Source organism: Filicampus tigris, chromosome 8 (genome assembly GCF_054856515.1).
Source record: "Filicampus tigris isolate MCC_2025a chromosome 8, RoL_Ftig_1.0, whole genome shotgun sequence".
Lineage (NCBI taxonomy): Eukaryota > Metazoa > Chordata > Actinopteri > Syngnathiformes > Syngnathidae > Filicampus > Filicampus tigris.
Window position 1 is genome coordinate 12,461,307 of NC_141224.1, and position 27,918 is coordinate 12,489,224.

The 27,918-nt window shown below is 41.3% G+C and overlaps 1 protein-coding gene across 7 annotated transcripts; it reads right to left on the bottom strand.

The window, feature by feature from the left end:
- Nucleotides 1–1,762: 1,762 nt before the first annotated feature.
- skap2 (src kinase associated phosphoprotein 2) lies at nt 1,763–27,753 on the bottom strand. 7 transcript variants are annotated; one of them, XR_015087940.1, is made up of 13 exons: nt 27,616–27,753; nt 27,271–27,376; nt 27,166–27,191; nt 25,918–26,022; nt 23,724–23,804; nt 23,101–23,184; nt 22,887–23,011; nt 22,556–22,619; nt 22,319–22,438; nt 21,274–21,383; nt 16,719–16,821; nt 6,824–6,887; nt 5,996–6,728 (listed from the first exon to the last, which is right to left on the bottom strand). XR_015087940.1 is itself a non-coding variant. In XM_086038983.1 (12 exons), the coding sequence occupies exons 1-11, from the start codon at nt 27,653–27,655 to the stop codon at nt 16,729–16,731; spliced, it is 954 nt and encodes a 317-aa protein (XP_085895109.1). In that variant the 5' UTR covers nt 27,656–27,753; the 3' UTR covers nt 1,763–1,780; nt 16,719–16,728. The 7 variants fall into 7 exon arrangements, 6 of the variants coding, with proteins under 6 accessions (XP_085895109.1, XP_085895107.1, XP_085895108.1 ...); XM_086038983.1 differs by lacking the exons at nt 5,996–6,728; nt 6,824–6,887 and adding an exon at nt 1,763–1,780; XM_086038981.1 differs by lacking the exons at nt 5,996–6,728; nt 6,824–6,887 and adding an exon at nt 1,763–1,780 and having other exon boundaries at nt 16,702–16,821.
- Nucleotides 27,754–27,918: the final 165 nt, after the last annotated feature.

The window sequence follows — 27,918 nt, forward strand, 5'->3', positions numbered from 1 at the left end:
AATGTTTTACTGTTATGTCTGCACAATAAGTGCCTTTGTGGGAACTCAAGGATGCAGTATAACATCAAAACAAATACAATTGAAACATAAATTTAATTGGAATGTGCTACACAGATGAGCTTTGAGTCTGGATTACAAAGTATTACATTCTCTATTTATTTTACTCCAGAGTACCTTACTAATACCGCTGATTTATTTTTCTGCCAGCCAGCGTAAAACATTATAAAGAAGAGACTACAGAAACCATGACCTGGGGTTAAAAAAAAAAGAGCAATCATAGAAAATTGCTGCCTTGGGATTGACTGGCAACCAGTCCAAAGTGTAGTCTGCCTATCGCCTGAAGTCAGCTGGGATGGGCTGCGGCTCCCGGTGACCCTGAGCAGGAAAAGCGCTATAGGAAATAGATGGCCGCATAGATGTGTTATTGCAATGTTTCTGATAGGAAACTCATGACTATAGATTCTTAAAGGATGGGGCTGCTAATGCTTGAGGGTGCCCCATTTCTTTTCATCATATAGCACTTTGTGGCCAGCAATTAAAGGTATAATGTTAGGTTAGGTTAAGTAAATCACACACAGATTACTCTACAGTCCGCCGCATGGCTCAGCTATAGCCAATAAATCCACGCAGCATTAAAAGCTTGTTTCTTTACTTAAAGTCTGAGCGATTAAAACGTTGCCGGTGTCAGTCTGACCTGTCCACTGGCATCGACCACTTCCTTTAATGGCGTATGACTGCGGCCCCTCGGCTGTTAACCTTGAGCCGAGGTGGCCTAGCCTGCTGCCATGACAACACAGACACCTTTAAACCCAACGCATCGATCTGCTAACAGCTCCTTGCTTCATGTTGCGTGACCTCCAAGAGGTCAAAGGGAATTAAAACAAAAAAAAGAAAAAAATGGAGAAGAGGGGGGTGCAATGTCACTGCCGCTGGCTAAGACCACGGCACAACTATTCAAGCAGGATATAAAAATTGCACTTTTATCACTGTAGCAAATGCGTGACCAATGCAAACTGTAATTAACATGCTCATGGTTTGACAGCGTCAAAAAACAAAACAAAAAAACAAAGGCGAATGGAACCTTTGGGGGGCGTCCATCTGCCTCCGAGAGACGCGGCCCGTGTCTCGGGCCGGCGGCTCAAACCTCAAGTCTGCGATTTCACGCTTGTCTCACTCTTATCACTGTCATCGGCCAGGCCAAAAATCTATTTTATGTGCGGGAGAAGCACTTGTGTGTTCAAACTCCAACGTAACATTCTCCGCTGTGCTCCCAAGTATTGAGGGAGATACGCTCCAGTGGAGGCAAATTACAGATAAATCAGTGGCTGCTCATGCATTTTAAGTGCCACATTATACACAATCCATTAGTAGCCATAGAAGTTCAGCATGACTTGCGATATTAAATCTCCGTGACTGAGACTATGTGGAAACAGTCGATATGTGCCAATAGATAGGAGATGGGAGTAAAGGAATGACGCAGGGATGAGATGCTTGCAGTCCAAATGATAATGGCCCGGGCTGGCGAGACTGATGTGTCGCTTTGTTATACAGCCGCACAATCTCATTCAAGTGGGAGCAAGCTAAATGGTGTGGAAGTCCAGGATTAATTAAATTGTTAATTATACTCCACTCGGCTCGCGATATTTTTTCACGCTATCTCGCTTTTCATGCCAAAACTGACCTTTGACTTGCAGCGGGCCGCAAAAATCGGCATGACGTGGCAGCTGAGATGAGTTAACGGTCCTTACAAATCAGCTACTGCAGACGGCTTTGTGTGTGACTGCAAAAGAATTCGAGAAATTAAAACTAAGCACTAAAAGTTCAACAAAATACACTGATGCCCTGAAATGCGAGTGACCCAACTTTCTAGTTTTTCCAGATACATGACATTTGTTCGGCCAATTTTTTGTTTTAAGTTGCGAGCAAAAATTTTAGATAAAAAATGCTGTTGGTAGAAAACGCAACTCAAAGCAGCAGTTTGTCAGATAGTGAACAATTTTTCAAAAAAGCAGCTTCGAGCTGCTTACTGCCACTTCCAATTGAAGTTTATCATAAACTAAACACAAAACAAAGAGAATGACACATTGTCTCTTTAAAACGACATAGCTTTGCCTTAATAAAGTCAATTTAGCTTAATGCTAACAAACAATGCAAAACACCATAGACGTGCTTGTGAAAAGCATTTATGTCCAGCGTTATAACACTTCAAGCGACAGGTATTTGAACACACAGGGTGGAGCAACACATGTAGACATAGTATATAACAATACCCACAGGCACATATTCGTTAGCCTGATGAATATATCAATTAACACACAGCCGAGATTACCACCTTACACTAAACAATTGAAATGACGGGAGCGCGCTGTGACTTCAGTAAAATTCTAAAACTTCCTTTTGACTTTCAGTTTTTAGTCTGAGACTGGGAAAATTGTTCGGTGTAAGCCCAACATAAGTTGTGAAACTCTTCTTTGTGTGTGTCTCTGCCTGTGTTAAACTGCCCCCAGGTGGTCAAGGTGCTCACACCAGAAGGAGCAGCACATTATCTAAATATATCTAATCTAATCATGTTAGTACCATATGTTAAAGTACTATAACACAAAAATGTTTTTTTCAATCATTTTCTCTACAGCTTATCATCATTAGGGTCACAGCAGGTGAGCTAGAGCCCATCCTTCATTATTTACAGAAAACTCACCTATTTACTGTTTCTGTTCACTGTTGTCCTTCTAAAATTGCCTAAAATGCCACGAGATGTCAATATACAAGTAGTGCTTTGGTGCCATCTCGCGGCATCTAGGTGCCAACAAACTATGTTGAAGTGAGGGAAGGAGATTCTACTAGACAGCCAAAGCCTGGCTAATAGAAAAGTAGTGATTTGGCATGATGTTGTGGCATCTACACTATATTGTTTTTCGATTTAAAAAAAAAGAAAGAAAGTCATGTAACTCGAAGGAAGACGAATCCCAAAGCCTTAACTGCCCTTTCTGTAGTGTAGCCTTCTTCAGCTATCTTTCGCCCACTGAGAAGAGTTTTTAATAGAATTCACTACCTCGCTCACCCGTTGGTTGATAATGTTAAAAGGGGAAATCCACAGTGCCACTCACCTACTCAAACTGGATTAAGGAAGTATGGCACTTCCTTAAACTGAAAAAAAAATACCATCATCAGATCCCTTTTTCCTTCCTTCCACCATTCCTTCCAGTGGAAGGATAAGGATGAATAAAACCCATTTTTTATTCATGCATCCTTGCGTCCTTCATACTTAAACCTACTTTCTCCCTCCTCCTTGCCTTCCTTCCGTCCCACGTGTTTATATTCCCACATGCTTCCATCGGTTACACCTGCTTTTCTGCCTTCCTGCTCTACCTCCTGTCACCACACATCTGCTTTTTTTCTTATTTCCTTCCTTCCCTTTTTACCTTCCTTCCTGCCATCTTTCTTTCCCTCAGAGCAATTTATTTCGCAGCCTTACTTCCCTTGATTTAAACCTGTCCAGTACTGTTTTAGAATCCACCTTCTTTGTTCTTGACCCAAATATTTTTTCATTATTTACAGTAGTTGTAAAAATAAATATACTCTAAGTTCCATCCATCTATTAGAAAAACATATTAAAAATGTGTATGCTGTGTGTTCTTTTGGACCACACGCTGTAAAATATTTTATTTTATTTTTATTTTTTTGCTTTTTTATTATTTGTACTTTGAAAGTGGGGGTTATTGGGGTTTTTTCAGGAAAGCAGTTAAACCGCCCCAATTAAATTTTTTAAAATACATTTAATTTAATATTTAATATTTTTTGGGCCACAAAACTCTTCTGTATATTTTCATCATGAAAACTGAGTTTGTTTTTCAGTCAGTGAATACAAACGTATTTCTTGTCATATGCTGCTTGGATGTGAAATTGTCATCACTATCTCTTACGTATTAATCTATTAATTCTAATCAGCTTCTCGGATGGAGCTAAAATTGATCTGTTATGAGTTCACTAAGAGGCTAAAAAAGAAAAAAAAGAGAAAGTGGACAAAATGTGAGAAAACACCCTCCAGCCCTACTTTCTCTTTTTTTAGTGGACCCAAAATAGATAAAGGCTGAAAAATATTTTCCGACACGATGGGTTTTCCTCCCGGCATGTCCGTATTTCTAATCTAGCTATCTATCCTCTTCCACTCATTTATTTGCGGGATAGTAACCTTCATATCTATGTAATCGTCCTCTGTACTTCTCGGTTAGTTCTCCTCCAAATGCTGTTTGAATGGCGCTGGTCCATGAATGTAGCAATTACATGGAATTGCTCCTTGTCTCCAGTAATCACGGTTGATCAGCGTTGCTGCCTTCAGCACGCTGGCCTGAGGCTAAACGGAGACCATACAATAGCTTCACGTTCCCTGAAGTCACTTTCTAGATAAAATAAGACCTGCTGTCTTTGGTGAGGGAGTTGATGGATGAGAAGAACCTTGCTTTGAGACGGCGTCTCTGTACTCACAGTTCCCTATGATTTATACTTTCCGAAATGTTCATTGTGACATATTGTGTAGCGTGTGAATGCTGACAGATGCTGTCACTGAACGTAGACACCAAAGAAAGAATTTAGGACGACGATGTTTATTTATGCATCACAGCAGATTACAGCAACCCGTAAGCATCTGGCAGTGTGATTAGGTACTTGGTAAGCTTCTATCAAAAACACTAACCCATGTTGTAAATATAAAACACGTTTTATATTTTCTGACTATATGGCAATTAATGCGTACTATTTCCCACAAAAAAAGGGAAGAAAATTTTTTCGTTTTTTTGCAACGAAAATAGCACTCTTTTATATTACACTTCATAAAAACATATAGTAATGACACAATTAAACAGAACCTAAAGAATTAATCAGGATGCTGTGAATCATGATTAATTTATTGCAGCTTCTTCTGGTGTGCGCGACTCGGCCACAGGCGGCAGTATAATACAGTCATGCAGACAAATGAGAAAGCGTTTCACTCATCTACTCTAAGTGTCTCAGTAATGTGTAGTAATATTAGCCATTTTGTGCTGAGGATATAGAAAATATACCTGTAAGTATTCTTATGTCTGTCTACATGTGTTGCAGCACCATTTGTGTCCAAATATCCTTTCAGGGTGCAAACATTGAAAACTTTTCTGTAGCCCTCTAGAAGCCCCGTTACAATGCATAACCGTATTAAAATGGGATTAGTTCATTGGTAGACAGCAGTGTAATCACTAAATACAATTCAGAATGTGTCGTCTAGGGTGTCTCCCATCATGTGTTCGTATAAAGCTAGCAAACTACATAGCAAAGTAATGTTGTTGTTTTTTTTAAGTACACAATTTTGATTCTGTTTGTTTTATGATGAAAGCTATTTTGAATTAAGGATGTATTCAAATTAAATATATAACACACACATTGTGGCTAGTTCTTTTTTCGATGTAAATAAAAATGGTTATCAGACTTTTTACCAGTCAAAAAAAAAAAAAAAACCTACACAAACGCTATAACTTTGTGATTGGATGGTTGAGGGCGGATGTGGAACTTCTGCCTCCCAGCGCAAAGGCTTTCCGTTCACAAGACACCCAACTAGCGTAACAATAGATAATCTTCCGGCCTCACATATACCGGTACACTATGGCAGAACGGAAAGACCCCAAATGCAAAATGTCGACCGATTTCGATCCACTCAATCATATCAGTGTAAAGTCTAGATTACGGTACAAGCAATCACAACCCAAAAAACTACGCAAAGTGATGAGTTGAAGCTACCAAGAAATGGGTTACCAGGTTATCACTATAGCGGTGGTTAATAATGGTACGAAAGTTATTACCAACATTTTCTAAGAAGAAGAAAAGACAACTTTCCACTGTCTTTCCACAGCAAGTCACTCGCGTGATGTTTGTAACAGTTTTTACAGCAGATGCCCTTCTGTATGCAACCCAACCATTTCTTTTCAAGCTTCGGACAAACAGTGGCTGGGAATCAGTATACGGTGTAAACGGTCTTGCCTCGAGACCCAACCAGTTGCTATTGTTCACCCTGATCAGGATTTCAACCCCCGGAACAACATCTTCTCAGAATGTGACATTAACTTTACTTCAACTTGAGTACACAACAAAACTGAGTCCAAAATGGCAAGCCCTAATCTTCAACCCAATCTGCTGGATCGAAATAATTCACCCAACCTTGGGTAAAAGTAACCCAATCTGCTCAAATTTCACAGCTACCCATGAAGGGGGTGAGAAAAACAACCCTGCATTTCTTAGTGCGTATGATTAAGCCACACATTGTTCTCCAGGAAAAAAAAAAACAGCAGAAGATTAAGAAGTGCACAACAGCATTACGCGAATGCCCGTCTCTCGGCATTCACGCAATAAAAGGCTGCATGGAGCCCAAACAGCACTTGAAGCCGTGCTATGAAACATGAGCATTGTAAAATAGCATCAGTGCCTGTGACGGCTTCTACTCATCCTTATTTGTGTCTTGACACAGGGGAACATCCCCTCCGCTGTGAATAACACCCCCTCCCGACTAATGTCTTGTTAGAGATGAGGAACGAGTAGAGGTGGAGCTCTTTCGGTCCGAGCCACTTCAGTAAATGTTGAGACAGCGAGAGGACGAGAGCGGCTGCAGAAAGGCGTTGGGGGAGAATGGAGGTGTTAGAGGGCACCGTCTCCGGAGGCCTCGGCGCTTGGCTGCCAGCGTGTGTAAATCAGCAGGCAGCTCACGGCTGCAATGAGGTAGAAAATAAAAAAAACATAAAAACGTCCGAGTGAAATAAGAGGCAAGGAGAAATCTTTTATGGCGAGCCTAAATTCTCCTTACTCTGCAGTAGATCCACCGGCCAGCTCAGCTTGTCTTTTCCAGAGCCTATCCATCATGCCACTGTCTGCATAGCCACAAATTACTCCAATTACCAACCTGCTCTTCATCTACCACACGCATGACCTAATGAGAATCCTAAATTCACCGAATTATCAGTAATGGTGACTTAATAGGACTGTGTCACATTCCTTGATGTACTTGTACTGTATCGTGATGGCCAATGCCAAATAAGTGTGTTTTAGAAACGTGGATTCAATGCTTGGGTGAGTTTTCTCTGCACTCAGCACGTAGCAATTGTGAAAATTGGAGCGTTATGTAGCGTAAAGGAGGACGCAAAGCTCCACGTGCATGTTTTAGTACAGGCTTCGTTTGGGGCGTTTCTTTGAGCTTCAAAATAGTACAGCGACGAAACCGTGAAATCCGCATTTACTCATCGTTCAGAACAATGAAACTTGCTAATGAATAAAACTACGAAAGCACAAATACTTTGTTACTGTACTCAAGTACCTTTTTCTGGTGTCTGTATTTTACTTGAATATTTGTTTTTCTCAAAACTTTTTAAATTTAAGTCCCTCCATTTAAAAACATATGTACTTCGTACTCCTTACTTTGTCAATATAGGCTTGGTACTTTTTTTAAAGGACGACAACAAGATGTTGAAAAAAAAAAACATAAGAGATCTTGATTGATTGATATCTTGGGGTTTGATGAGACGAAAAGAAGGGACAGAAGTGACATGAAGGACTGTGAATCAGGGAGTGTTAACCATGATGCCAAAGGATTAGGAGAAGCAAACTATTCCTCATCTATGGCCTCATTTAAGAGCACTTTTTATGTCTTTTTTTTTAATCTTAAGCAGCTGGCTAAAGTAAAGCCTCTCATTACTCAACAGCACTTTGAAAGAGTAATCCATGCTTTCGTTACATCTCGGCTGGATTACTGTAATGCACTTTATTTTGGAGTCAGCCAGTCCTCCCTCAAGCTTCTCCAGTCAAGGTTCGCCGCCTTATTATACATTACTTAGTGATTTTTGTTAATTTTGCACTCGTCAAACACTATTATAAAAAACTAAAACCAATAAAAAATACGTTAAAATGAAGCGTTTTCAAAAACATCAATACTACTATTACTTCCTACTCTATAAAGGACTGGACTGCATCAATTGTGAGTGTAAGTCAAACAGTGAAGAAAATAACACCGCCAAAACCTAAAGAAAATCCAGGAGCCTCCTATTTTTTCGTTTGTTTGCATATTTCTTGGTTAGCAAGCAAGATGGGACTCTAAATGTATTTGTTTTCACAATATTCTTCAACTTTCTGCGATTATTATCAAAGTAAGGGGGCCCCTTGATGAAACTGAACATAAATTTAAGGAGCAGTGGTAACAGGTCGAACGCAACTACAGTACAATAAATATGTCCTGCGTCACACATGCATGTTCACTGTGTGCAGCTCCACGTGTAAGCAGCGCACTAAATTAGCGCGAGCTAGCTTGGCAGCCTCGTGGTTGAATAAATACCACGCGGACACTTAATGAGAGTAATGACGAGCAATTTGCTTTTTTAGCGACTGGTAAAGCCCTGCAACTCAATCCTTCTACCTTCTTTCCTTCCTGTGTAGCGCGTCTATATAAAGATCTGACATTGAGAGTGGAGCTCACCTAGAATGTGAGGACACTACGAGGGGGGGGGGGGGGGGGAGGCGGGTGTTAACGTGTGCCTCTGGAGTAAGAGAGGGAAAGATGGCAGTGCTTAGCGTACTGGAGACTGGCAGCCAGTCAGCTGCAGTGAGGTGTTGAGCTGCAACAGTGCCCGGAGGCATGTAATTACACTTAGAGCATCGGTCGCATCACACTGTAAACTATCCGGCCCGGGGTCGTTACTCAGCTCACTAACTAGTAGAGTAAATCAGAGCTCTGGCCTCATATTAGAGCCCCAGGCAAAGAGTAAACAGAGCCAGAGTATGGAGGCTGGAGCCCAGTAAATAACCAGCGAGGAGATGGAGCAGAGGGCGAGGCGTGGGAGATGTTTATAGCAGGTGGACAAACACCTGTCACGCCCATAAGACTGATTTATCCTGAGTGACATGTCAGCACATAGCTCTCGCAAGCGTGACACCCACAACCTATGAAATATGGAATATGAAAGTACAATGGAAGCTCTCAAAATTAATCGCAACTAGAGGTGTTGAAATTAATCAGATAATCGATGCATCGGGCATGTGGACATGAATGATTGTGCATCTATGCTAGGGCTGCACAACATATTGAAAAAATATATCCATATTGCGATATTGGCTCATGCAAAACGTATATCGCAAAAGACATGCAATAATTTTCACAGGGAATTTGGGGCTTTTTTCTGAATTTCGCCAGTCAGATGCAAACTCAGATCGCCATCCAATAGTTGAGCATTATCTTGGGTAATTACAATTAATTAGCTAAAAATACATTGAGCTTTCTTATTTTGCTGCGTGAAAAATGTATTTCTTTCTTTAGACAATAAAAATGCAATATCTTTAGGAACATGTTAAATATAGTAATAATATCGATTATATCGTTGTTGATATAGTCAACAACCATATCACATGTTTTGACAATATCGTGCAGCCCTAATCTATGCAGTGGAAGACTATAATGGACAGAACGTAATGGCATTACTTGTTATTTTTGGCCCGTGGCATAAAAATTCTTGTGGTCTGTCTGTCTATGCCGGTGTCAGCGGTTATCTCATTCAGAGCGTTACAGCACTGGTCTCATCAAACTGAAGTCATGCGTCGCATACAGATACAGTATGTGACAGAACAAAATAGCGGAGGCAGGTTGCAACCTAGAAATTAAGAACGCGACAAACTTTTTAAAAGCGGCTAAAAATTCAATATGTCAGGAACACCGCCAACATACGGAATCACGTCAGCCGTTTCCACCCTGAGCTGCTAACTACACCGACCAAGGAAAATATGCAGCCAGCACAGAACTGACATGAGTCTGTCAACAATCGCGTCAGTCAAATTGAAGAAATTAACCCAGGCAATGGGAGACTTAAGAGCACAGATGTCAAACTCCAATCCTGATAACGATCCTGATCACTTGAATCAGGTGTTTTGTAGAAGAGAAACATTGAAAACATGCAGGATAGTGGCCTTTGAGGACCGGAGTTCATCACCTAGGCTTTAGAGCGAAGGATTTACAACCATATTTCGTAGTGGACAACCCCTTGTTTCAACACTTGTTTAGGCTGCTGGAGCTACGAAATATGAGCCCATTGCTTAGCCACAAAAAAATAACATTTGGTCTTTACGCCAAAACCAAAGACAAGATAATGGCGCAAATAAGTAAAATTAGTCGAGGAGCAATAACTGATTGCTTGTACCGTAATCTTTATGAAAAATGCTGTTGTTGCGACTTTTGGCTTGCCCCATTAGGTGTGGTAATAAACTGTAGAAAATGAATGTGACACACCGTGATGCATTTTGATATCAAATCAGACCAGTGACATCATAATTGTAATCGAATTGAATTATGAGACCAGTGAAAGGCCATGCCTCTTAATTCAACCAAAACGTTCAAGAAAAAATAAGCCTCTAAAGTTGCAGTTAAAACACTGACAAATGGAAAACATTGTCAAAACATAAAAAAAAAAAAAAAAATGTTTACGTTTCGTGACAATGTTGTGACAAAGAGGTAGCACTGTACGTTAGTGGTGAGCACATCTGCTTCATAGTTCTGAGTATCTTGGTTTGAATCTCGGGTCAGGCCTCTCTGTGTGGACTTTGCATGACCTATGCGTGCTTGTAAGGGATGTGTCCATGTACACCGGCTTCTTCCTACTTGAAATTGTCCATGGGTGTGAATATTTGTCTATACTGAATGTGCCCTGGGACTGTTTGGTAACCAGTCTATGGTTTACCCCACCTCTCTCTCAAATATCAGCTGGGGTAGAATCCAGCTCCCCAGTAGCAAACAAACTTGGAGTTGGACAGACACTGAGACAGGAAACTACCCCAAACTCTAAATTTTAGAGTCAGAAATCTTTTGAGAACTGGCCTAAACAGGCCACGGAGGCACTGACTTAATCCTTGTTAAATGGGATGGTCCAATCCTTCGAGAGTTTTCTGGATTACATCACATTTTGCTTCCCTTTCACTCACCTCAAAATGCCAAGTGGCTATCATTACTGACCTCACTTATTTAAAGAGGAAGTCAACCCAAACATATTTTTTTCAAGAATATGTTCTATGCAGGACCACTATTTGAAACAAGGCATTCTGATTAATATTGCGTTTGTGGAATAAAACTTAATCCAAACGTTTTTTGCTATCTGTGGGGGCGGCCATTTTGTCACTGTCAACTGAAAATGACATCAGTGTCTCAGGGCTCAGGTAACGACCAATCACAGCTCACCTGTTTTCTGAAGCTGAGCTATGATCAGTCGTTATCTGAGCCCTGAGACACTGTGATGTCATTTTCAGTCGAGAGAAGTGACAAAATGGCCGCCCCCACGGATGACTAAAAACGGGCGGATTCATTCTTATTCCACAAACGCAATATTAATGAGAATGCCTTGTCTTAACTAGTGGGCCTGCACAGAACATATTCTGGCAATAAACATGTTTGGGTTGACTTCCACTTTAAGGTTTAAACATCCCAAAAAGTTTAACTCGACCACATTTTAGCTGTTTTAGCTGGAGTTAAAAAAAAAACCAAAAAAAAAAACCAGTACCTAGTTTTACGAGTGATAGCTGCGCTTTCTCTCTGCTTTGTGCTGTCATATTTAAATAGTTTTATCAGTAATATTTTTCACACATAGAACTTGAATATTATGGTAGAACGTAGTCAGAAAGAATCTATTAAGTCCTTCAAAACAGATCCTAAAAAAGGCTGCATTTGTGGGCTGCATTTAAAGGAGCCTACAATTTGTACAGCCTTTGTGCAGCATTGATGCACGCTGCCTTTAAATGCACCCACAGGCCTCTTTACACCATTTAAAAGCCTTCCCCATTGTTAAAAAGAAATCTGCAGTTAGTAGAAGACAAATAAAAGCAGCAGACCCTGGAAACATGAAGGCAGGAGGGTGCAGTGCGCTAGATAAGGAACGTTTACATTTTATTAAAGTTATTCATAAATCATCGAGTTAAAGGCCCATTTGGGAGCAAAGTGGACGGCGATCAATTTGCATGTCTTACAACTCCGGACACGGTCGGTCAGGACACGTCGAAACCATTAGCATTCTTCCATAGCGTGGTTAGCCTTTGCTGTGGATTTGGGAGTTTCAAAGAAAAGTGGAGTGTAGAGAAGTAGGAATTGTGACATCATTGTTTCATAGATATAGTGTAATGGGTGTCCATATATTACCACTCCAAAGTTGTTATAGGATTTAGGCAATTGTGGGAGTTGTTTAAGGGGAAAAAAAGAATGCCTTGTGTCAACTAGTGGGCTTGCAGAGAACATATTCTTGAAAAAAATATGTTTTGGTTGACTTCCTCTTTTTTGACCATTTGGCCACAGGTGCCCCGAATGGCTTGTGTTTGACTCTGGAGGTTCCACTGCACTTGTGTTTAGTATAACAGTCTTACCAGTCTGCCAAAGCTTTAAGTAACGTTGTATGTCGGGACCCACGTTAACCGAGACAGCCAAGTTAGTGCAAACACTGCACAGGTTAGAATCAATGCTAGCAGTGAAACAGCTTGAGTTGTGCTGGCTGGTCCGTCGATATTATACACCAGGAATTCTCAACTGCAGGTCGGGACCCAAAAGTGGGTAGTCGGGTGATCCTCCGGTTTATGGCTACACCGCCATACGTTTTGAGGTTACAACTGGCACACAATTAATTACATCACACAGGTATTGAAACTGTTCCAGTTGTGCTTGTCTGCATCCTTCATTGCCTGAAAATACTTTATTTTGTGCAATTGTGATGTTTCACTTTACTATACTCATTTCATCATCGTTTCTTCAGGTTCTCTGAAAAGCACTTTGAACACCTGAGCATGTGTAATTATGTTTTAAAATATGATATAAATACGTTTTCAAAGGCTATTTTTGAAAGATACATTTTCTTACTCTTATTGCCTTATACCTTCCCTGAGACGTCACCTTAGCGTGCTGGAGGGGTTTGAGTGTCCCAATGATGCTAAGAGCTAAGTTGTCTGGGGCTTTATGCCCCTGGCAGGGTCACCCATGGCAAACAGGTCATAGGAGAGGGACCAAACCAAGGACGGCTCAGAGACCCTTGATGACAAATAATAAAAATGGATTCAGTTTTTCCTTGCCCGGATGCGGGTTACCGGGGCCTCCCTCTGGAGCCAGGCCTGGAAATGGGGCTCGAAGGTGAGCGTCTGGTGGTCGGGCCTGCACCCATGGGTCCCCCTTCACACGGGCTCACCACCTGTGGCAGGGGCCAAAGGGGTCAGGTGCGTAGTGAGCTGGGCAGAGGCCAAAGGGACCTTGGCGGAGACCAAGAACAATCATTTCAAAACTTTTTCTACTATTACTGTGGAATATAACCTGTACAATTCAACCTATTTTTTTAAGAGTGGAAGTAAAAATAATTATCGACTGAAATAATGAGGTTGCACATGTGTGCAAACCCTATTCAACTCTAACCGGGGTCTGTGACTGTGTTCAATCCCATTCAAAATAATGTAAAATGGAATTTAAAACATACCTATCATCCCTTAATGTGACTTTGATTAACCCCAAATAAATTTCAGATGTTATCGTAGGTTTTTCCTGCCATTTTATTTTGCTTCCTAGCAGAAACCTGGAGAATTTGTTGAACTTTTTGGCCACTATGTATTTCTGGTGCAGCCCCAACAATGACAGAGACTTTGCTCTACTGATTACAAGCCGATGTAAGATGTACTATACTGTACTTTGGTTTTAATGATAAATTTATTTATTTGAAAACAACCGGTCCCCGCATTCAGTCATTAGCCACCTGATACCTTGATCTGTCAAGTGCTGTGAATTATGTTAACAGAACCTAACCTCAATTAAAATGGGCTTGCTCTTGAAAACGCTCTATGTGTACTTTTAGGGATGTGGACCAGTAGAGGAGCTTTAATGGAGCGCTAACAAAAAGCCAATACATTTGCCCAGACGATGGCACATAAATAAGGCTTTGGTGCTATTCCTGACAGAAACTCTCAGTGAAGCCGCATGCTGTTCTACTGTATGTCACAACGACCTGGTGAAAGTGCAGAATGTGAACAGCTGACAGCTTGATCAAGATGAAGTCCCGAAAGCGGTGTGCAACACGCCAGGAGCCCGTTGCTGAAGCCTCGAGGGTTCTAAGGAGTTACGAGGATGCATGAGCAAGACATTCCCCGACTGTGATGAGGAAGTATCACGGCTAAACATCTTCCCAAAGTGCACTCGTTTCTAGTAACACGATCATCTATTGCCCAAACTCTTGCCGAGAACTACTCCGCAAACACAGCTGGCATTTTGCGGACTAATAATGTTTCACTATCATTTCTTTAAAAAAAAAAAAAAAACTAGGTCAAGTACCTAAAAAACATTTTTGAATGTTATTATTATTATTATTATTATTAATATTATTATAAACTCTCCAAGGGCTGACATACGCCATTAGCGGCATCATCTGTTCGTTTTCAGATCATGAAAAGCGTCATTTTAGTTACATATGGTCTCGTCACCTTTCTTCAGTGCGTTTTGCAAAAAAAAAAATCTCCACTGTAAATTTTAGATTCTATAATCCAGAATATGTTTCTATGCTTTGTAATCTACTGTAGCTATCCAGTCTATATATCATATATTAATCTATGATATAGGCACAGCTTTATGGTTCCAGGTATTAATTGGTGATGTTGTGGTATCATTAGTGTAATTTAGTGTGCTATAGATTAATGATGTGCTGGCATTTATCTAGGAAACATTTTATCTTGATGTTAAATTGCAATAAAATAACCTGTATATTTCCAGAATATGGCAGTCTACATCTAAACGGGGGATGGGGGTATAGTTGACATCCATTAAGGAAATCCATTATTGTCACATAAAAATGAAAGGCAATATTTAGCCTTACTTGCCTCTGGCAACCATATTCGGACAGTAAAAGAAAGACGTTGAGGGTAAATACCAAGCCAGGCAGCAAGGAAGTATCAAAACACAAAAGTGTTGGCCGAAATAACTGCATGACATATTGTTGTCACACATATGTCATTTGATGATCTGTGCTGCCTGAAAAATCCCATTGTTCCACTGCGGCCATTTCCCGCCCTAAACAAAACATTTCCTCTCTACCTATAGCCGCGTACCGGCAACGCCGCATATTCAATAACTAATTATGGTAATTCATGACATCTCCAATCAGCAGAGAAGCTTCACGGCTGCACCGTACAGTAAAGAGCAGGATTTATGTTGCTTTTGAATGTCACCCAAAGGACGGGAGACTCACTCATCACTCAGGAAGAACAAACCCTAGACGCTGGAGGAAAGATGGAGGGAATGCTGACACACTTCCCTTCTCACTTTGTCACAACCTTGAGCGGGCCTCTTTGTGCGCCAAAACAACTGTGCTAGAACTTCGCTATTTGACTCAGGAAGGCTGTAAAATGATATGTACAGTGTGTGCCTAACCTCGGCAAGAACGCGCCAAGCAAACGCTGCCTCGCCTGCTGTCAAACGGCCCCTCGGAGGGCGATAAGCGTCTGTGCTATCAGAGTGCCTGTCTGCCTTATTAGTGCACCTCAGGCACGCAGCCCAGCCGGCCATCTGGCACGCTGTGATCCGCTGCCCGGCAAACTCTCTCAGGCCCCATAAAACACACCGAGACCCCTTTGAAGCACGCAACAAAAGTGCTGACCGAATGAATGAATCATTTTATTACAAATAGATACATATGTATTTATCTGAAAACTGACTGAAAACATCCCATATCGACAGTGCACGTCCAACAACAACACTAAAAAGGGCAAAGGTTAAAGCTCAGTTAGATCTATGACCTTCATCGGGTCTCTATTGCCACCTTGTGGTATAATTGTTGGGTTAAAACATTTTTTTTCCCCAAACTTGAATCACCCTGGGAGTTGGATTTTCCTGTATGTCACTAAGTGGAAAGCCACCATTATAGAAATTATGAATAATAAATAAAATGTTCAAAAACAGCCTTACAACACATTGTACGCCATAGTGAATTTTTCAACATAACGCATGCTTATGTGCTCAAAGTGAGAGCACCAGGGCACCTTGTTAAGAAATTCAACATGACAATTTTATGTACAAACGATGAGTATAGTCAAATTAAATATCACAAGTGCACAAAATACAGCCACAAATTTTCCACTCTTATCTTGCCACGTCTTCTTTTTAGGAAAGTGCAACATCAATGGTTTGCCTTTTTTTTTTTTTAGGAAGTGAAGGCTGCAGACAAGTGCAAACGGTACTGTTTTAACAGTTTGAATTATTATGATCTAAAAACACCAATTTACTTTGGTAAAGCTGAAAACAGATACGAAAAGTATGAAATATTTGTTTGAAAAACACTTTTAGGCCCTAAAAAAAACAATAAAAGACAAACTGCGATAAATATAGCAATAGCCAAGGGCATGATGACATATTCTTACGCTGCTGTGCAAACTCATAACTTGCGCACTGATCGCAACATCTATGTAAATTGAGGGCCCCCTGTAATTTTTTGCTAGTTATCTGCGACCCATCCAAAGTTGGTCTGCAACCCCATTTTGGCTCCCCACCCACCAGTCGAGAATAACTGATGCACAGAAGTACATTTGATGGGGAAAATCAGTATAGTGTGTAGGAAAACAATTCAGCCAAATAGAATGGATGAGAATGGCTATGGGGGTACATGCCGGTGTATTTTAATGACAGTCTTTTGAACTAAGCAAAATTATTACCGGTATGATCCACTCACAGGGATGGAATTATAAAGCATAGAGCTCCAGCAGGTAGTCTCTGGGCACGATTCCGATATTTCCATTTTTCTCTCCAACCCACCAACCATAGCTCTGGTACTCCTGAAGGAAGACAGACACAAAAAACATTTATGATGGATGAAGGAAAGAAGCCAGAAAGAAACACACAGACACACACAATGATATCTCTTTTAATCCTCACTAAAAATCAAGACATTGATTCTATTGTTTATACAATAGAGAGAAGAATAATTAAGAACGTGTGTGTAAGTGTGTGTTTGCGCTTTACTCACATTTGGGCCTTACTCACAAATGAATAGCCTGAACAACAGGTGTGAAGAGACAAACATGCAAAGTACAAGAATGAATATACTGTACAAAAGAAGTTGAGTGAAAGACTGTAAACCATCTCACATTTAAAGCAAAAAAGTGTCTACATACACTGCCAAAAATGTTAAAAAATGATTACCTAATTCATCCCTAAAATTACCAAAGTGTTTCATTATTTTCAGAAATATCAACTTTTATTTCCCCCCACGCTTGTATGGATGCTAAAATAACATTTCTAGTTAATAAATGTTTAAAGTGGAAGTCTAGTCAAAAAAATTAAAAAGAAAAATCCACCAGTTTTTATGCATCTCTGGGGGCTGCTATTTTACCTTGTACTGCCACTTGCTGTCGACTGAAAATGACAGCACAGTGTCGAAGGGATCAGGTAAGGACCATCACGGCTCACCTGTTTTCTGGGTTTGGTCATGTGACGTTCGCAAGCTGAACTCTTGGGCACTTTTTTGAGTCTCAGCAAGGCAAAATGGTCGCCCCCTGAGATGGATAAAAATGTGGATTTTTCTGCTTAATTCATATTCCACAATTGCAATTTTAATCAGAATACCAAGTTCAGACTGTTTCATGTCAGAGCATCCTGTTTATTATAAAGCAAATTTTCTGAGTTGGGCACTTGACCCTGTTTTGCCGGTCCGGCCGCGACCCTCGACCCTTGACCTGGGTACCCTTCCTGCCACGACCCTCCAGCCATATTCATAAACATTGAATCAATGCGGCAGTTGTTGCTCTCGCCGTTACGGGAGTAGAAAGAAGCCTAAAAAGAAGCCTTTCACCGAGTAGGCTGAGATGAAATTTGGCCGCCTCGCGAGCACGTCGAATGCATGAGGGCCGATTAGTGGGCCGGACTAAAACCCACTTCCGGCCATGCTTAGTCCAGCCCTTTTTTAAAATTTGTCAGCCCCCAACCTCCGCCACAAAAATGGGCATCCGACCGGGCCAGAGGGTCCGACCGGTCCAGCCCAGGGACAGACTGTCCAGCTCTGCAAATTTTTGACTTGACTTTCCCTTTTAGGACATGAACAAATTGTTTCTGACCTTCGAGGTTCCACTGTTTCTACATTACATTGCATTGTTTTCTGCTCACCATCATTTATCATCTTCACATTTCCTGCTGACTGCCTGATTATATACACATCAGCCTCAATGTACGTAAAAGCCATCACGTATAAATCTGTCACAGCGAGGCAAAGTAAAAGTCCCTCCGAGTGACTGTTAGCATAGCGAGCTGCGTGGAAGACACCGTGGAGACGCGTCTCGCCTCTCTCTTTGACCAAGAGCATGACCTCACATCAAAGTCGTGGCCAGAACATGAATCAACACTGGGAACTCCACAAAAGGGAGGAACAGGAACCTGCACAATGTCTGAAAGCCAGACCTTACTACATCTGTATCCACTTATGGGGTGAACGCTGTAGTGCGTCCAAGAAACAAAACAAGAAACGAAACAAAAAAACCAAAAAAATCTTATTCTTTATCCACTTGTTTCTGTTGTGTGTGTTTCTATTCATTGCTCAGTGGATTCAAAGAAAATGTGTGGCTCATTGGGGAATTCCTAGCAACCATTTTTCTTATTCCAAACATGCACAGTATTGATTGAAAATATTGGACTTTTTCTACGAGAAGATTAAAAGCGTGTCACAGCATTCCCAGAAAGCAATACTCTGGCGTCATCGCTGTGTTGCTCACAGTTCCTGGGGGTACCATATTTACATGATCTAGGGATTGCTATTACAGTGCAGGATTCACCCACAATTTGAAAGGGAGTGACTATTACTACTTCCCAGGATGCGACCACAAAGAATCACTTAAACAGTCGTACTGTAGACTATCACATTTCTAGAAGGCATTCTTCATGACAGCCCAAAAAACAAAACAGTCATAAACTTGGAATTGATCACATGATATTGTGATTTTTGTGGAATTGAATCAATGAGAAGCATATCACAAAAAATTGGAGATGGAATTTTTAGCTCATCTTCAGGTCGACCTTACATCAAATTTGAATATAATCCAAATAAAAGTGACCCATGTTCTGCTTTAAAAAAAAAAAAAAAAAATCAACAACTCAGCAGTGAGACCATTATACATTGCAAGAATAGAAAATGCTATTAGTTGCAAAATAAACAATCCTCAACGTCACATCCATTGTATTTGCTTGTCACGTGATAAAAGTGACATTTTACCATAGGCCTCTTGGCAATAACATAGCAGAGCGACCCATGTGTGTGGGTACGCGTGCGTGCGCACATAACAACTTCCTGTCACTAGCCTTTGAAAGTGGCAACACCTCATTGTGCAGTTCTGGCTGACAAATAAGGCGTGCTTGAGTGGGTGCGGGACACAACATGAGAGAGACAAACGACTAATGGCACCCTTCACTGGCTACGCACACTTCAACGCACAGAAGCCTTGGTCAGCAAGTAACGCCGCACTGCCACTTTAATACCTACTGCTCAAGAAACAATCAGTGCATCTGTTTACAAGCACATATTGGACACTATGTGTTAAGGGGCGGGTTAATATAGGTTACAGTAACATCACACAACAGCAGCATTATGTTAGGACAGTGTTTACATTTTATCAGCCATTCCAGCCACTTAAAGGAAGTGAGACGTTACTTTTCTCCATTAGTTTTATGTGCTGTGACTTGAACCGGGGAGGAGGAGGAGGGGGAGGGAGCGGAGCGGGTGTTTGGTGCGGCATATCTGGACAAAGCACCCCCCTCCTCAGCCATAGTCGAGCACTATAATCAACACTCAGGCCCGACTGGGGGGTCCCGCAGCTGTAACACTCCGGCTATTTCTGAGCAGAGGAATGGGGGAGGGATGGAAAAGGAGAAGGAAAAGGAGAATTGGGAGGGGGGGCGTGAGTGTAGCAAGGAGCTGGCTGTCCCTCCTGCTGCAGCCCAGACAGGTTTTATGGTCGCTGCACTCGCAGTGGGCCACAACCCCCAACACCAAGGTTCCAGCTAATGACGCTCGCAGTCCGAGTGAAAGGGCAACTTGATTCTTGGCCCTTTTCGGCACACAAAGAGAGGAGTCATAAACAAGCATTTGGCCATTGAGCACTGGAACGTCTGTCTGCTTTGTTTCGTTTGTTTCCTTCACACCAGTGAAAGGGACATTATTCATGTTGTTGATCAACACCAATGATTGACACTGTCTTTGAGCAGCCAAAGTAACACTTAAGAACTTCAGCTTCTTTAAAAAAAAAATTGTTTTTAATTCGCTCAGTGACATGAGAAGGGCAACATATTAAAAACAACTTTGATGCAGTGCACGCCACCATCTTGATACTGTTCTTGAACTGGAGCTCATCAGACTGTGCAAATTTAGCTAATGCTGTAGGCTATCACTGTACCCGCATGATAACTAGTAGTAAATATGATTTATTTTATTAAATAATTATCTTTTTTTTAATGCAGTATGATTTGTTTACCCTTGGCTCTTTTTAATGATTGCAGAAACAGGCCACTAGATGGCAGACTAGACTACAAAAACGACCTGGCAAGCTGTCAGCAAGTCTCAGTTAGCAACATGCACCGAGAATCCATCCAGCTCCCAAGGACAACATTTCACACATAGGAATCAAACCACTTTCCTTATTTGCCCTCTTGTTTGCAAGCATAAGTGTGGTAAATGTAGCATAAACTCCAATTCTGGTCATATGAAGGAACAAAAATGCTCTTGTTTTGCCGCCTGATCAAAATAGTCCTTTCAGTCCTCCACACCCTCTTGCTAGCTGACAAGCCTCGGAAATTGGACGTCCAGTACACGTCCTCGCCTGCTCTGAATAGCGTGTCGGACTGGGCCTTGGCTTCCTGAGAACACACAGTCCTATTTGGCGAGGTGAGCGAGACGTCTGATAGGTGTGTGGGCTGAAGGCAGCAGCGGAAGCGCGTGAGGCGGTCCAGATGGACGTGATGGAACGGTGAGGCGAGCCAACAGCACTAAAACAGTTTCCGTCGTGACACATCTAATCCCCATCAGAGAGCCAGAGGCTGACTGCGGCCCGGTCGGCCTCCAGCACCGGGCACGCGGCCAGGTGCTGCCAGTAAAAGATATCAAGAACCAGTTCCTCCCAGGGCCTAGGAATAACTTCGTTGAGGTGGTCCTGGCTCAGCAGCACCTCGCTCAACTTTGCTGTTGAGTTCTTGCATTAAGAAAAATATATACATTCTAAGTTTTTGACAAGGCAAGTTTTCATTACCTTGCTCAGTATATAAATGGTGTCTCCACGTTTGAAGGAGAGTTCATCCGGGTGGTCCCCAACACAGTCCCATAAGCCCTGGTAGTAGTTCTGGTAGTCGGTGTTTGTGTCTGCAGGCATCATAACATAGGGTGCAAAGTAGGTCATGGAAAATAAGAAAATTAAGCATTTCAAGTTCAGGATTTTACATATGGAGCAAACAAAAACAGCCCTTATTATAAAAGGAAATTGGTCAAGAAGGTTGCAATCTATTTCCAGGGTTGCATACTTTTTGAACTTCCCCTACAAATGTCACTTCTTCTTTCTTGCACTTTCTGTTGAACCAACAAAAGTGTAGCACTTATTGATTAATGTCAAGGGCCACCTGATGGTGTTTTCTTCCATTCAATTTGGCATTTTATACAATAATACAGAGCACTGATTCAATTGGGAAATGAATGTGCATAAATAAACTTGTCTCGTAATCCTCATAGTGCTGTTTTGTCAGCCCCTAGTTTGTCATTCAAACAGCCCAGCGTGCGTGGCAAGCATGGGCCAATTTTTTAATTGGGCTTTGGGCCTCTTGAGCGTGCCCCACCAATTCTGCACCAAGTGACAAGGAAAATGTGCGGCGCGATCGCGAAAAAGCATCCAAGCCATTCTCTTGATCTACGATGCCGCGTCTGCTAGATAGCCAAAAAGTTTATTTCAGTAGTAAAGTTTTATCATGAATCACAAATGATTTGTGTTGCCTCAGCAATTTCTAACTGCTGTGGAAAGACAAATTGGAATTATAGAAAATCACATCAGACCAGAGTACCCGATGATGCCCAACGACTTTTTTTTCCACTTATAAAACTGCCACTGTTATCATTTTTTGTATTTAGTGAAAGTTGCTACCCTAATATCCCCATCTAATCGGAGTTCTGTCTCATACCACATGTGCACATGTGTCTCCAGCTAATTACCTGACTGATAATATTTAATGATAGCCAGCGAGAGTGAATTTAAACACTATCTACTGTCAGTATACAGTATATTTTTGTGTGCCACTGTATATTTTTACCTGGGAGAACTTCATAGATGTCTGTATCCGGTGCAAGTCCCACATCATCGTACATTAGCTGTTCCTCCTGCTTCTCCAACTCTTCCTCCTCTTCTTCTTCTTGGATGATACCAGACTTATCTACACACACACGTTCGGAGAAAGATACACATAAAAATTAAAAAACCCAATGTGGCTGCCGCTAAGGCCAAAATTAGGATTAATATTAGTAGTAGTAGTCGTAGTAGAATGGCAAACCTTTCAGAACAAGGTCTATCCATTTCACCCATTCCTTCGCCTCTTTCGCCGATGACGCACAAAACTAATGAAAGGACAGGCGAAAATATGGCCGTCAGAGACAAATTATTCATGTAGCACGAAACGTAAACAAACACTGCATTCATGAATCACAAAAATGCTCCACAAGCAAGATGTTTTCATGTTAAAACATATACATTTGAATAAATATGTATGCAAGGCTGAGACATTGAGAAAGATGCAGTGTCAAGTCACTGAATACATTCCCAGAAGAAAAATGTAATACATGCACACAAATATTGATAAAAAAGGGACAGCAAATGTACAGTACCTGATAGTCTCGCTTGTCAGGAGCTGAGACTTCAAAACAAAAGTCCTTCTTGGAGTCTTTCCGTAGGCTGGTGTTCATTTTGACATTGTAGCCATCGATGTTGAACTCACCTTTCTGCTGCTTATCTGTCACACGGCAACAACAACAATGTCAACCTCCCAGAACCACATCCAGTCACTCTAAATTGGACAAGAATGTAGAATGACACCAATACCTTTCTCGTGGCCATAATAGTAGAAGGTGCGATAACTAAGAGCGCACCATCTCTTCTGCCACTCCTGCCCAAAAAAACTGTGATCTGTCAAGAAGATTGAACAACTTAGCTTGAAATAACTGACAATGCATTTTGGTCTAAGGCAACAATTAATGAGTGAGAAATTGTGTGTCGAGGTCCATGGCAAACTGCGTACATGAAAAGATCACGGCATGAATAATTCAATGAAATTCCAAAGTAAGAGCTGGCATGTAATGTTTTGGCTGCTTTATTTAGATGCATTGGCAAAAATACTCCAAACAGCTATTCGTACAGAGCATGCAGCTCTAAACAACTACAAACCATCCATTTTCCATAGCGCTTGTCAGTTCACGAGTGAGCTGGAAGCTACACCACCTGACTTTGGGCGAGAGGTACACCCTGAACTGGTCACTAATCAATCACAGGGAACAAACAACCATTCAAACGTCTGTACAATATAAAGCCTTCCGTAGCCCTAACATTGATGTTTTTGGAATGTAACTTAGATTTATATAGTGACTACATTGTGCAGGTGTTAAAAAACAAAAAACAAAACAAAAAAAACATGGTTCACATGTGTATTCTATCAGCAGACCACACACCCTTCCTGCGTTTCTCCAGGTATCCTGACATGAGAATAGACTGCAGATCTTGCGCCGCCATTGGTGGAGACTGGTGGGAACCTGAAAGAGAGATATGGCCATTCAAAACACTAGTAAAACAGCAACAGATGGGCTCTGACAACTCGTGACATCCACAATCAGATGATGGTTGTCAAAAAGTTGTAGCGCATCCACCGGGGAACTTTTTGCCTCGTCACATGCACTGTGCAACTTCAATGCAAATGTTCAACTGCTGTGTCAAAGTTGCTTTGTGTGAAAGAGACACCATAAAAGTGGCAGCTGCTTACGGGCCATAAACCCCCACCCTCGCGAATCGCCACTTCACTTGGACTTCCCTGACACTTTATTTTGAAATGTGAACAGACACCCATCTTGGCCAAAACATTAGGTACACCTGCATGAGCCAATGGGAAGTAATATGGCTTGATTCTCAAAACGAGTGGAGCAAGAGGTGGGTAGAGTAGCCAAAATCATTTTCAAGGAAGAGTAATATGCTATTTGCTATAGCTAGTTTGAACTAATTGTAATCCCTCCGCAGGTGGTAATGGTAATGCACGTAACCGGTACATTCAAACAATAACCGCCCAGACGCCCAGAGGAAGACAAAACTATAAAATGGGAATATGCAACTTCAGATATTGCCCAAGCACATCACTTAAACTAAAATTATGGAGACTTTGTGTGCAGTCATGTGACTGTCTAGCATCGTTTGATTTGTGAAATGGAGTGGTTTTATTGGATTAATGAAACAGTCACACGACAGCGCTCAAGGAAGAAGTCACTCTGATGAACCAAAACAAATAGATTGCACGAGCAATAATCTAGGGCTGGCGTTATTATTCTTAGAATAAATTATTATATCCGTTAGTCTATTGATTAATTATCTGATAACATTTTATTTTGCATTGTGTATTACAAAGCTATTTTCCCTATTAGTGTTTAACCAATTATTGTTATTTTGCTGTTTTTCAGTGATAAAAACAAACAAACAATTAAGCAGTATTACACGAGAGGGATTGATGTTGCACTCACCAACCTTTTTGTAATTGATACAGTTACTCATTCGGTCAGTGTTTTCCAAATGTCTTATTTTGATTAAATATACGAAAATATTGTTTGTCTGTTTTCATGAAGGACTACAGAAATTAGCCGATAAGAGCTGAAATCAGAGGATTTGGACAATTTTAAATTAAACAGTGCCTGTAAACAATTACTACATTATTAAAATTGTCAATCAATGTGATAATCTATTAGTTGTCGATTAATCTTGACACCCCTACAATAGTCAAGGTACAGGAGTTGGAGTGTAGCTAAATGTAATGCAGTAAAGTTAGCATTTCTTAACAAAACACTAAAGCAAAGGTTATGCATTGAAGCACAGAATAGGCCTGTGCGATAAACCGAAAATTTACTACAATAACCGACGTCATTTTGCCCATGTCTGTGAATTCTGTATTTTAATAAAAAAAGAGAATAAGTCGTTTTTTATCCGTTTTGACTGTGTGTGCTAGTAGGCCATGTTCATTCCACTTTAAGATGGTGTACAGCGTGTGTAGTCACGTAACTCCACCCATCCTGAACAAGAGGAGAAATAGATGATGAGGAAAGGGCTGATGGTTCAAATGAAGAAGCGGCTGACGTAGTCGAGGTGATCCTGTTGTGCTTGTCAGGAAAAAAAAAAAATTGTCGTTTGGAAGTATTTTGGGTTCCACAAAGATGATGTTGAGCAAACATGTCCAACCTTTTTCACCACCTACAGTTAATTTGCATTTGCTGTAGTTATTTTCAGATGGGATAAATATACAATGGTCCGCGGGGGCGAATTTATCGTGCATTTATCGTTATCGAGGTAAAACTGCCCAATTTATCGTGATATTGATTTGATGTCGTATCGCCCAGCCCTAGCACAGAGGGTTAAATCTACTCTACATTTGGTAATGTTTTTCTCAGACTTGATACTTGAGTGTGTCTGCGAGCAATAAAACACCCTTGTGCAGTAAAACAGGTGGCGGGAAAAGCAGTTACGCTCTCAAATGTCTTCCCAAAGTGCGTTGCCAAGTTACAGTTGGAATGTCTCTTTCACCGTGACACTCCAAGTCACTTTGTTTAAAGGAAAGACTTTCTCACAACAAGTAACACCTTAGCAAATAACGCTTTTTCAGAGCGCTTTTACCTTCATAGGTCTCCTCCTCCCTGTCAGTGCGCTCAGACTGCAACGAGCCTCCGTCGTTGTTGCTGCTGTCCGCCTCGTCCTCCTCATCACCTGAGTCCTCTCCACCTGAAGGAAGACCACCGGTCAATAGGATGGCACAACAGAGGAGAAACCTGCCCAAGTCATTGTCCTTGTGATAATGCAGGTGTCAAGCGTGTTTTGCGTCACACGCGGTAGTTATGGTTGCCCTCAGGGTGCCAATGACAATGGTGAAACCACATACATGTACTGTAAAATTGCTCGGGGTCTTAATTGTAAACAAAAATAACAGCACCTTGGTTGAAAGTTCATGGTTCGGCATAATTCACGGCTTGCCAGATGCCGAGCTGCAGTGTTTGTTTACCAACAAGGTGTGTGGCTAGAACGCAAAGCAATTATACTTCTTGGCCCTTTCCCAATATGCGGTCTGAGAACACGAATAATCATCCATCCAGCCATCCATTATCGCTTATCATAATTCAAAACTGCCCCTGATGTTTGGTGATTATCATTTCTAGAGACCGTTTCATGAGGGCTATCCTGCTAGTAGACAACAGTGTGCTACCCATTACAGTGTCAAAGGAGTATGTCTATGCCATTAATCCAAGCAACAAAAAAGTGAATTAATTAGCCAGTCCCTCAATGACCATGTTAACCATGTCTGAATTTCCACCATGTCTATTTTGAATCCACTTATGGGGTGTAATGTAAATTACAGCTGGTGTTCCATCTCCCTTCCAAGCAATTTACCGCACATAAAATCTTGTTTTTGAATGGCACTTTGCACATTCAAACTACGACTGTAGAGAAGAAGACTAAAAAAAGCATAATTCAAGCCTGTTCCCCTGTTTCTCAATCACTCTGACATGTTTGTTTACTCATGGTGCCATTGGAGAGTGCTGAAGCTTCTTCCACCCAAAATCATGTGTAACAAATGGTAAAAAGGTGTATATCTACTTTGAACAGAAGTGACGGAAAAACTGTGGAAAGCTGTCACAGACAAAATCAAATGACGAGGAAGGTTAGATCACGGGCCTTGAGTTTGACACCTGTGTCACAGAGGAAAATGACATTGTCTTCATTTGCGTTAAAACATTTTTTATGCAACATCACAAAAACAAAATGCATATTGTCAAACAGACGTGTGACTTGATGGGTTTGAGATGACATTTGTCAATTACAATTGTCTACTTATTGCAATGTCGATTGTTTTAAAAAGCAAAAACTTACTTTTTTCCTTGAAATCATGTGGAAAGCTGTTGCAAAGAAAGTAGACGTACTATAAGTATCAGAGATAGATGGATATGCAGGCAGACAGACTGACAGGATGCATACCTCAATTTGACCACTTTAATCCGTTTAATGAATGCTTCTCTCTTATCTTTTGCCTTCTTGCTCAGATTTTCAGCTTTCAGGCCATCACAGAGGAAGGTCTCGAGGTCTAAACATTAGGAAAAATATCATAATTCAAATATTTGACTTGAAGGGGTGAAAATGCACAGGCGGTTCGAAGAGACAGGTAACAAGTAACAGAAATACATCATCCATATTAAAGCCTCTGCTTCCTCTTTTTAGAAGCAGCCAGTGGAGAAGTGTGTTAGTCGCAATTTACAAGTTACAAACTGACAACAACATTAACAAAACCATTGTCTAGAAAATTGTTTTCAACGTGTATTTTACCTGAAATGAGCGTGGTTAGTTCCTCGGGAACGGCTCGCATTGTTCTTGTGTTGATTTGGAGCAGTAAGAGTCCAGCGGGAGACAAAGGTCACGTGCTGCGGAAGTAATGGCGAGTGGCTCGCGCGCGCACAATGCGGAAGTGATCCATGCATTATTTATTAGCGGGCACACGCACGCACACGCACGCGCTGTGACGTTTATGGGCACAGCGGCCTTTCTGCGTATGTAGACGATATACGAGACAGCTACTGCCTACTTGATGCTTTAATGGGGCTTGACGCACTATTAAAGTCACAGCACAAT

Excerpts from the sequence above, each read along its gene's own strand:
- skap2 (XM_086038983.1), bottom strand. The coding sequence starts at position 27,655 with ATGCGAGCCGTTCCCGAGGAACTAACCACGCTCATTTCAG. Across the intron at positions 27,377-27,615 it reads ACTAACCACGCTCATTTCAG|ACCTCGAGACCTTCCTCTGT; the intron begins GTAAAATACACG and ends CCTAATGTTTAG. Across the intron at positions 22,439-22,555 it reads GATAGACCTTGTTCTGAAAG|ATAAGTCTGGTATCATCCAA; the intron begins GTTTGCCATTCT and ends GTGTGTGTGTAG.